Below are 10,718 nucleotides of genomic sequence, written 5' to 3' on the forward strand. Positions count from 1 at the left end.
CGATGTTAATTTAACTCCTAACAGAGTTTATACGGGCCCTGTTGGGATCAAGCTTTCTCAGTCAGAGTACAATTTACTCCATCAGAGTTGATTTAAAACTTCATATTTTCTGGTCTCGCTCCACTCAACTGTATAAAACATATGAGATTAGTCATCAAAGGGCACACCATTACAATACCACTGAAAAATACCGTTGGTGCTCTGCACATTACATCACACAATATTCAGTGTAAAATCAACATTGATAGGGTACTTTAAACTCTGATACTGTACAGAAAGCCTTAAGTACCGTTACAATTCCAGTTTAACTAATCTCTTGCGTTTGTATCCATCAAATTCATTTTGAGCAGTTTGGGTTGGCCAACAGAACGACGAGAGGCTTCAAGATACCATAGAACAACAAAGCAGTTCCAGAGATACGGAGGACAAACGTCAACAATAATATCTGGAATGTAATTAGAGTAATTTAGGAGACAGGGAGACGTTGAATCGAACGCGAATGAGCATAACTTCTCTCACTAATGCACTAATACATCATAATGATTTAAATCGGACTGTTGCCAACTTTTACGAGAGAGAGTTGTGAGGGTCTGTTGTTTGCGCGTCACCAAAATAAACAAAACCTGGTTTGTTCATTTGGAAAAGATAAGTAACGTGTTTGTCTCTGTCGCGTGTGTGTTTGCCAAACACTTTGAGAGGCACCGTCGCCAACCCGAGCCAAGGCAGTCTCCGGTATACTCCGGGAAAGAGACCAGCTGGTTGATCGACTTCATTACGCCGTCCCTGTTTGTGAAGAAGGAATGATTCAGGTCAAGTCAAATTAGTGGTGTGTTCCAAGCTGGAGAATGGAGGGTGATGGTTTTCAAGGAGCAATAGGCAAAACTATCTTCAGGAACTAAGCAGTAGAATACCGCATAATTTTAACATTAGATTTTCCTGACGAGAGTGGTGACCCCATTTAGATCTATTCGGAAGCTAACCAGAGCAGCAAGTAGCTCCCATTTTACAATCGCAATTGTCTGTTGTGAGCAGAGTAACAAACCTCAAACGCAAAAACGTAAGGCTTTAAAACATAGCTTCACTGGCCTAATGGAAATTGTATGACAAGGACACAAAAATGTTTTTGCATTTGGTTAGCGAAATATACTGTATATCGGATCGTTTTGACGGTTGGAGCCCGGCGCGAGCGTAGCCCTTTTAAGAGCTGTTTTGAGTCTACACGTGCTTGCCTTGAAAGGAGGGAGCTGCACAAACACAGACTCGGATCCTTTTGACCGAAAGTAACCCTGGAGCTGCGAGCGGTAGCGCTATAAAAGCACTGAGGAGAAAAAAACGGCACTCTTTATTGCGAGAGACACATCGAGCAGAGTGGACAATAACGGACGGTGACGAAGTGAAGAAAGGGTTTATATTTATTCTTCACTTCGCCAAAGGACTATCTATTTATGCTCAAAAAGGAAACGTTTGGAGATTTCGTGAAAAGGTAAAAATTCTGATTAATTTCTTATTTAGTCGAAGCGTTCTTCGGAGTCTTTGTTAACTCAACTGTGGTATGTACTGGCCATATAAAAAATAATGCAAACTTACATTTTTAAAAATACAAGCTTACTGATTTACGTTTCAAGTGGAAGGGACAGGTTGTTTTGATCGGCTAATTTTTCTGGCAAAAATAAAATACAGAAATATCTGCCGACAGAAGTAAGAGAGGATGCTGTCTTAAGTCCGTGAGCTATGTTATACATAAATGTGATAATTAATCAATTGCATGTGAATACCCATGTCATTTTATGTAGAGGACGCAATATATAAAACCACAGTTAAATGTTACATCTATTTTTTTCTGTTTTGCTGATCTGTGACGCCGTTGACAAAAAAGAGAATGTGTGTGAGAGAGGAAGTGCTTCTGGTTGAACACCGTGTTGAATTTGTAAACCAAGCATCTCGTGCATTGCACAGAGACTGAGGCTGTACCGAATGACCGACAGTAACCCCTCGTGCCTAGACAATGAAACGTCCCCGAGCTTCAAGTTTGGGTGGACATAATTTAATTTTCTTTTGTCAGGCAAATAAGCAATTGCAGAAACTTCAAATTGATTTATTTCGTTTTAAAATTGTAGTGTCATTACATTTTGGTGTAAGTTTGTTTGTTGTGTCATTTGCGGTGAGTTGCAGTTTTTTCTGTATCAAGTAGCTTATACAGAGCATCGACAGTATACTTCATACAGAAAAACAGAACGCGACTAATTTGTTCGCTGTTGTTGTTGACAATTGAAAAGTGAATCACTGAAAAACGTCGAGGAAATTATTTGATACTGTTATTCGAAGGGATGTTGATTGTACAATGGGACGCTTGGCATGAGCTCGAAGACCTTGTGTGTGTATTAAATCCGTTTTATGAAAACGATGCAGTTTTTGAACACTGCAAAAGAACTGTGCATAGCGATGCTCGACAAGGGTGCCGAAATAAACAACAAATTTGATAAAGGAAAAATATTCTTCTCTTCTCCAGGGGCGGCGCTGTTGTTCCGGGTTCTGTCCGCGAAGCGCTGAGTTCATTAATAGCACGGGCTCAGAACGAAATCTTTGCAGTTTTTTTCTTTCCACTTTTATCTTCCCCTTCCACCCGTATGATTGAAAAAAATATATATTATATTGAACTTAGTAATTATGCCGTCTCTCCGACTGGCTTCATGGCGATAGTTATTTTATCTAGATTCTGTACATAAATTATCGACCGAACATCCCGTTTAAAATGTAAAAATAACAGACTGGTGACTGGATAAAGAATAATACCCTATTTGCTGCGTTGAGCTTTCTTTGTATTTTTTTGTTCAGTCTTTTCAAATACTCTAGGCGGTTGGTGGAACGGACTGCCATATATACTAAGGGTCCTGTTATGAATTCAGTCGTGCTGCCGCGTTTAGTTTATCTCGGGTCGCCCAACACTATTATAAGAGCAGCAAACACGTTCACGGTGTCGCGCTGCACGGGCACTGTGTAAAACTATTGACATTATGAATGTTTAAATCCATTCAGACTATTCTTCTAATGGAATCACAGTAACTGCACGGTGTAAAATGTAAATAGGGGTGCATGAAAACCCAGCGCTACACGGCTTGTGCAGGATTTACAGGAAATGGGTTTAATTCGTGTTGCGTCTTCGCTGTGTTTATTGCGAGGCATGGCCATCGGACGAACTGCAATCACCTTTATCGCATCAGATTGACCGCGGGAAACGGTTCCGCGGGAAACGTTCACGGGTTTTACGTGCACTCGTTAATCAGAGTGAGATTTCAAAGGAACCGTTTTGCCTAAGGTTCTTGTGAATGCGTCCTTTCTTTTCTGACTGAAAATAGGATTTTCTAAAATAATCGTATTAATCACACATACCGATGGCTCGGATCCTAACACAATGAAACTGAGTAAAGGTCTGTCATCTTCTCTGTCATTTAGTCAACTTCTCAGTACGATAAAGCACTCAAACTAGGCCATCGGTCCCTTGAGCGTACGGTATGTCACGCTGCGCGAGCGCTGAAGTGGTATATTACTTACCGAGATTAGAAGTATTTCTTCTAAACGGAGAAACCCGACGTAGAGTACACCCACAAGGGTAAAACTAACCCCGGTCGGGTTCGTGCCTTCAGTTCTAGATCTATTCATATTCATAATTAGATCAGCCAAACGACAAAAAAGAAAGAAAGAAAATATATGTATTTATGTGTCTGTGTGTGAGAGAGTATACTTAATATATGTATTTATGAATATGTATTTGAGTGATTAACATAAAATTCACGCAACTTTATCTGCTCGTTTTGTATCGTTTAAATCTATGCTTTTTCATGAAAATATTGATTAAATAAATTTATATAATGTATTTTCAAGCATGTGTATGCATGTATACTGTGTATATATAAATATATTAATGTATTTGTATATATTTCTGCTTTGATGTTGTTTGGTGTAGATTTTTTTTCTACAAAGATAAAACACACACACATCTGTGTAGGAGGTCCTCGATGGCGTATGTCAATGGTCCGATGCATGTTTGTGGATCCAAAAGTCCCTGTGTATTTTTCAGTGCAATATTGTATCAGAGGGGCACCCCCCCCCCCCCCCCCCCCCCTTATAACCCTAACCCTAACCCCCCCCCCCACCCCCTTATAAACACTGTTTGCTGGGACGCTGTCCTCACTTTTTGCGGATAGGGACAGGTGGAGAGACAGGGGTGCACTTTGACCAGGGGACCTTTGAGCACTGCGTTGGTGGGACCCTGGGTCTCTCTCCCTCTCTCTCTCTCGCCCCGGGCTCAGACCTGTCCTCGTGTCGTTGCAGTTGAGTGCAGCGCAGATCCAGGGCAGCCATGTCTGTCTCTACTCAGCTGGGCCTGCTGCTGTGGAAGAACCTCACCTACCGGCGCAGACAAACGGTAAGCCCATGATCTCCCTCTGTGTCCGATTGGCTGCCCGCTCCCTTGCGTTCCCCGCGCCCTCTGTGTCCCCAGGACCTGAGTTCACCCGCCTGGTTAAAAAACCTTTGAAGAGCGGGATTTTTTGGAATCTTTTTTTTTTTTCTTTCCTTTTTTAAAATTCAAAATTCTAAGTCAGTGCTGTAGAAATCCACAGCTTTCAAGGCACCAGCAGTGATTGTGACATCAGCAGTAGAATGTTTGTTTAGAAACATTCTAATCACATATTTGTGATCGTACACCTTATCGGGTGAAATAAAAGTAAAAAAATTCCTGTAACTCCAATAAATTGTATGACACTGTAACTGATGGTCAGGCCTGTTTTTGAGGGCTAACAGAAGCTGTAATGTCATTTTATATTAATATTCAGTCATATACAATGGGCTTCTGTCCTGTCCTCACAAAAAAATAAGCAAATCTCAAGGCCAAGGAAGGTCACAATTGTACATTTTAAATTGTGTGCGTGTTTGGTGCAGCATTGTCAGAACTGAAACCCAGAGCGTTCTTTGTCAGAGTTTCATTAAAGTGGAACTTATATGTTTCCATTTTTGTGTTGGATGTGGGATGTTGTCATGAATCGCTTTGCTTTTTTCTGTGGAATACAAAATATGTTTTACAGTTTTGTATTTTTCTATGGCCTTTTTTACATTTATCTGAATAAAATTTGATGTCACTGAGGGTTGTTTGAGTGCTTTCACGCTGGGGATTGATCTGTCGTTTTAATAAGAGCCTAACCCTTCCATGATAAGCTCCAGGCTCGGAGCCCAAAGTGAGGAATGACTTTAGCCACTGAAGTGCAGGAGGAAGCTTAGCGCATCCTCATATTTACTCGAACCTCTGACCTGAGACTGAGCTCCCTCTCGCAAGCGTAGGGTTTCGTCAGGATGCATTAGTGAGCATTGATCTCCTTCACAGACTCTCTGTCAATAAAATACTTGGCACATTAAAAAAAAAAAAAATTCTGTCAGAGTTATTCAGCCATAGGATTTTGTGAGCAGTCCTCCTGTACCCCCACACCCACCTGCCCCCCCCCATAAGGAGAGGACATGTAGGGTGCGACAGCTGCGGTTGAATAAGGGTAGCAGATGTAGGGGGGCTGGTCTGCTCCTCGCCCCCAATCTGGTCTGGGGGGAAGGGGGGGGGGGGGGGGCAGTTGATGAGCGCTTCAGTGGATTGCAAATGCCCCTCCCACCCCCTCCCCCATAGCAGATCATCAGCTTCTGTTACCCCTCCCCTTTGTGAAGCAATGGACCTATTTTTTTATTTCTTATTTTTCTTCACTCAGTGTTTATTGTGTGAACGTGCCCCCTCTTATCCCCCCCCCCACGCAGAGTGCAGTCCGGTTCGCGGGGTCTTGCTTGTCTGTGTGTGTAAACACTGCGTACTGATACTGTAGGTAAACAGCTGGTCTTGCTTTCACAGAAAACTTGCCAAGAACTGGAGAACTGTGCTGATGTGTCACTCTCCCCGTCTCTCTCTCTCTCCTTCTCTCTCTCTCTCTCTCCCCCCCTTCCTCACTGATTCCATTTCTCCCTTCTCCCTCCACCCATCTCTCTCTCCGCTCGATCTCTCTCAGTCTCTCTCTGTCCCTCTCCCCATTTCTCTCTCTCTTTCTTTCTCTCTTTCTCTTTCTCTCGCTCTCTCTGTCCCTCTCTGCATTTCTCTCCCTCTCTCTCCAGTTATCTTTATCTGGTAAAGCAATCATACTGCTTCCCCCGTTGAACAGGGCTGTGCTCTCAGTAAGCACTAAACACGCTTGATTGCCCACTTTGTGGAAACTCTTACTGTGTTAATGATATTTCTAATGGAGGTGGACGACAAACCCAAACTGTTACTGTGCAAAACTGAAGAACAGACAGGGGCTAATGACTTGATCGAATGGCTTGAGAATTCCACAGTCACAGGGCCAATAGCACAGAGGCTTTTATAAGGGAAAATGTCTACTAACTGGTTCTGCTGATGGATTTCTGTCTGAAAACTTGTTTGTAGTTCTAATTTTCCCTTTTATCTATTTTATAAACTTCAGTCAAGGCCAGAAACGTTGACCCCGCTCTCTCTCCCCCCCCCCCCCCCCCCCCCTTTTTTTCTCCATCCACCCCTGCAGATCCAGTTACTGGTTGAGATAGTCTGGCCACTCTTCATCTTCTTCATCCTCATCTCAGTCAGGCTTCACTACCCTCCGTACGAGCAGCATGAGTGTAAGTACCCCCCCGGACCCCCAGCCTCACGCCCTGCACCCCCTGTTTCACATGCACATGTCTGATATATGTAATTGCGTGTGTATTTCATACCTAGGGCCGATGGTTCACAGTGGTTCATATCTCTGTGCCGCGTGCAGAACAGCCCAAACCTACTCCTCCGCCATTTTTGAGGGTAGCGTGTTAGCCACGTGTATTTATGCGGCGGTTTTAATTTCGTAATTTTCGTAACAAGATACACTAGATTATCTAGGTGCGTTTCGGGCCAAATAGCCGGTGTAACGTCTGTGAAACAGGAGAGTTTCCACTTGAGTTATAAAGATTTATGGCGAGTTTATGACCCGCTAGTCTTGATTTCCCGTAAGATATTGTGACCCGGTCAGACTAGCCTCCGTAAAGTGGCGGTTATCGGCTAGCGGCTCTCGGAACGTGCGTAGGTTCTGTGCGCTCGCGCGGCTGTGTTATCTACAGCAGCGAAATTAGCACCCGCTGCTCCGGCGCTCTTATCTAGCGGACGTGCGCTGTTAATCTCGCCAATCATCGGATCCTATCTTCCCTTAAAAAAACACGGCGAAATGAACGCAGCTCGGGTTCGTTTACGCATTAAAGCAAATAAATTCAGTTGTCAAAATCAATGTGACCCTTGGCCAGACCTTAAAAAACAACAAAAAAAAAAACATTTAAAATAGTTTTCATTTACCGAATGAATCGCCGGATCGTCTTATTTTTGTTTGTCAGCCCAAGGCCGTTTCGTCAGCGTCGGTCTCTCTCAGGGCAGCCCACAGTTTTGTGCTGGTTATTTTGTTTTGCTGTTTTGATTAGTTTGGCCGTGATCAGTTGAGCTCTCAAGGACAAAAAAACAAAAACCCCACAGATACTGGGGGCGGACGATGAGACAATAAAACGTAGTTTCTCGCCCGTCACGTAGAGAGTTTACTGTGGCCCGAAATGGCCTCCATGGACCCTCACACACGGAACTGAAACCAGGTCTGACGGCTAGTTCAGCCGTTCCCAGGCTCTAGTAAAGACCGAATGACCTGTATGAAAGTGAGAGTTGATCTGACTGCTTTAATCTCCTGGGTTGTTTCATTTCATTCTTCAAAGTGTGCACGCTGACTTGGTATGGCTTCAGTATGACCAACAGTGTCTAATTAAGAGCAATTAGTATACATTCCAAAGCCAGAATAAAAATGGACTGAAATGAAATGAAAACCTGCATAAACAGCCTGACCCTATGGGGGGGGGGGGTTATTTATGTTTCATTGCCCATCCTTATCTTATCATGAACATTCTCTGGGTGTGACATGTTAACGGGCCTGGCCCTTCCCAGAATGCTCCTTGCCCATGTCTGTGACTTTCATTGACAGAACTCTGCGAGTCATAGCCCATGTGACACGATATCTGATACGTTCCGGAACGGACGCAGTCCCTTGTGTTCTGCTTGCTGGGGAATACGGCGGCTGAACTGGTTATCCTTCAGTTTATCCTCTGGTTCGGCTGCTATTTAACTTTTTGGTGTTGTTCAAATGGAGGGGGGCGGGGAGGGGGTGGTAGAGTTCTACGGAAGAACACGGTGACCTTCCTGTGTTGAGTGCTATTACTGAGGTTTTCCGGCTGGCTTTTCTGTCGCGGTTTTTGCCCATTCCTGTTTTGAGTCAGAATGGAAAGGGAAGCTTCTCCCGGGCGGGGTTTCAGTTCTGCTAAAGAACTGGCCAGCTCCCTTTTAAAGGAACACAGACAGAAATAATGTCTTGGGTGTGAATCACGCTGAGAACCAATTACATAAACCAGAACGGTGGCATTGTTGGCTCAACGGCTTCCGTTTTCTTTATCCTTTGAGGCAACACGAAGGCTCTCTTCAGCAAGAAGGGCTGTGAACTCATCAGGTGAAGTTAGAAAACCTGACAGACTGAAAATCAAGCATTTTATAATTTAAGAACAGGTGTTTGGTGAGATTCCTGCTATTTGACACAAATTTCCCACAAACCCCAGCATGTCCCCTTGATATGTTTGACTGTGGAGAGCGAAGCTGGGTGGGATCTCGTGGGCTGACCTTGCAGGGTAAAGGCACGGATTCCTGCCGCAGGTGTCTGGGTTATCGGGCCTCTGTTTGCTTTTGCAGAACTCCCGTTGGCAGTCTTAAAGTTGACTGATAGCGCTCTCGCTTTTATTTATTTTGGGCTTCTCACACGGGCCGCGGGTTTTTTTTTTGTATGTGGAGGCACAGCTCCTGGGGGCAAAGGTGGAACAGTTTGGTGAGCCAGTTGTTTGAGTCCTGGGGGGGCGATCGGGGTGAGGGGGGGTGAGCCCATCTCTGTTGGCATGGCGATAAGGCCATCTGAGAGCGCAGAGTTTCCCGTTTGGAGCCGGTCTGCCTGCCTGCTCTGTCACTCTGTTTCTGACTCACTGAAGCTGTTTCTGTTGCGCCGTGAAGTCATGGCTCTGTCAGTGTGACATCATCGCGTAGCTGCCACCCAGCAGTGATGTCAGGGGCTGAGAAGAGTCACTGTGACATCACTTCTCATCGGGTCTGTTGCGGACAGATTGATAAAAATGTAATGATAAAAACCAGGTTCATTATGCATGTTGACTTTCTGTGGTGCTGCTGTTAGTATTTCTTTTGGGAGGGGGTGTGGGTGTGGGGGCATTGCCATGGATACTGTCCCATTGCGTTGGCACTCAGTGCTTTGCTCTGTCCCGCTGCAGGTCACTTCCCAAACAAGGCCATGCCCTCTGCCGGCACCCTGCCCTGGGTGCAGGGCATCATCTGCAACGCCAACAACCCCTGCTTCCGCTACCCAACGCCCGGAGAAACCCCTGGGGTGGTGGGCAACTTCAACGACTCCATGTGAGCACCACACCTCTCCTCTGTCTGTGGCATGGTGGTGATAAGGATGAGGATGATGAGAATGAGAATGATGATGATGATGGTGATGATGGTGGTGATGAGAATGAGGATGATGATGATGATGATGATTGTAATGATATTAATAATAATGGTGGTGGTGATGAGAATGAGAATGATAATGAGGATGAGGATGAGGAGAATGATGAAGGACGATGATGATGGTGATGATGATGAGAATGATGATGTTTTGTGACAGAATGCATTTTAGTGCATTTGTGCTCGTCCCCGTCTGTGGTTCTGTGGGGCATCTGTGGTTCTGTCGGGTGTTACGTTACAGGCATTTAGCAGACGCACTTATCCAGAGCGACTTGTCTTGGGTGTCTGTGGTTTTGTCGGGTGTCTGTGGTTCTGTCGGGTGTCTGTGGTTCTGTCGGGCAGTCTCAAAGTTGCGTTTCTCCTCAGAATCTCCCGCCTGTTCATCGATGTTAAGAAGATCCTGCTGTACAGCCAGAATGACAGGAGCCTGGAGGGGTTCAAGGGCCTGGTCCGAGCGCTGAGGAACATGCAGAAACACACCGCAGGTACGGCCCCGCCCACACGCCAGGCCACGCCCCCCTGTGTCACCGCCGGGTGACCTGCCAATACAGAGATGAACAACATTACACTGTTTATTTTAAGTATGTAGGTGGACATGAATTTGAGAGTGTTTTCTGCCAATTACCAGAAGGAATTTGTGTTGCCATGATGCCTTCACAGCTGTGTGTGGCCAGTGTTGGGCCGTGGGTGTTTACAGTAGTGTGGAGCGCGTTCAGAGAATGCCGCCCCCCCCCCCCCACACACACAGGGATATTCAGTATGCAGTCATATGAACAGGGCTGAGGTTACGTACATAAAAATGGCATCAGAGTGGGGGGGTGGGGGGGTGGCAGAGGTGTTGGGGGGGGTGTGATCCAAATGATGTCTGGGGGAAGGGGGGGGGGGGCGAGGGTGCAAACATGAGGACGCCAGCTGGGTTTCTCTCTATTTTCAGCTGAGGGTTTCTGACCGTACCTCCATCTGTGCTCCCCCCGAAATCTAAGAGGGGTAAAGCACACCAGTGGGTCACTTATGCAAGCGGGCGAGGGGCGAGGGGGGGGGGTCACTGGGTTTGGGGAGAACCGGACAGGGCAGGACTGAAGACACAGCGCCCCCTGTGGCCACTCTCTGC

At 45.5% G+C, this 10,718-nt stretch overlaps 1 protein-coding gene and 1 long non-coding RNA gene across 2 annotated transcripts in view; both read left to right on the top strand.

The window, feature by feature from the left end:
- LOC118227837 overlaps positions 1-428 on the top strand; it is a 23,941-nt gene extending 23,513 nt beyond the window's left edge. The window contains exon 3 of the long non-coding RNA XR_004765358.1: positions 1-428. This exon is cut by the window's left edge and continues 442 nt beyond it. This is a non-coding gene — a long non-coding RNA (uncharacterized LOC118227837).
- A 686-nt stretch (positions 429-1,114) lies between these two features.
- abca4a (ATP-binding cassette, sub-family A (ABC1), member 4a) lies at positions 1,115-10,160 on the top strand. Its single transcript, XM_035418798.1, has 5 exons — positions 1,115-1,483; positions 4,333-4,426; positions 6,570-6,663; positions 9,370-9,511; positions 9,974-10,160. The coding sequence occupies exons 2-5, from the start codon at positions 4,361-4,363 to the stop codon at positions 10,143-10,145; spliced, it is 474 nt and encodes a 157-aa protein (XP_035274689.1). The 5' UTR covers positions 1,115-1,483; positions 4,333-4,360; the 3' UTR covers positions 10,146-10,160.
- The last annotated feature ends 558 nt before the right edge of the window (positions 10,161-10,718 follow it).

Source organism: Anguilla anguilla, chromosome 5 (assembly GCF_013347855.1).
Source record: "Anguilla anguilla isolate fAngAng1 chromosome 5, fAngAng1.pri, whole genome shotgun sequence".
Classification (NCBI taxonomy): domain Eukaryota; kingdom Metazoa; phylum Chordata; class Actinopteri; order Anguilliformes; family Anguillidae; genus Anguilla; species Anguilla anguilla.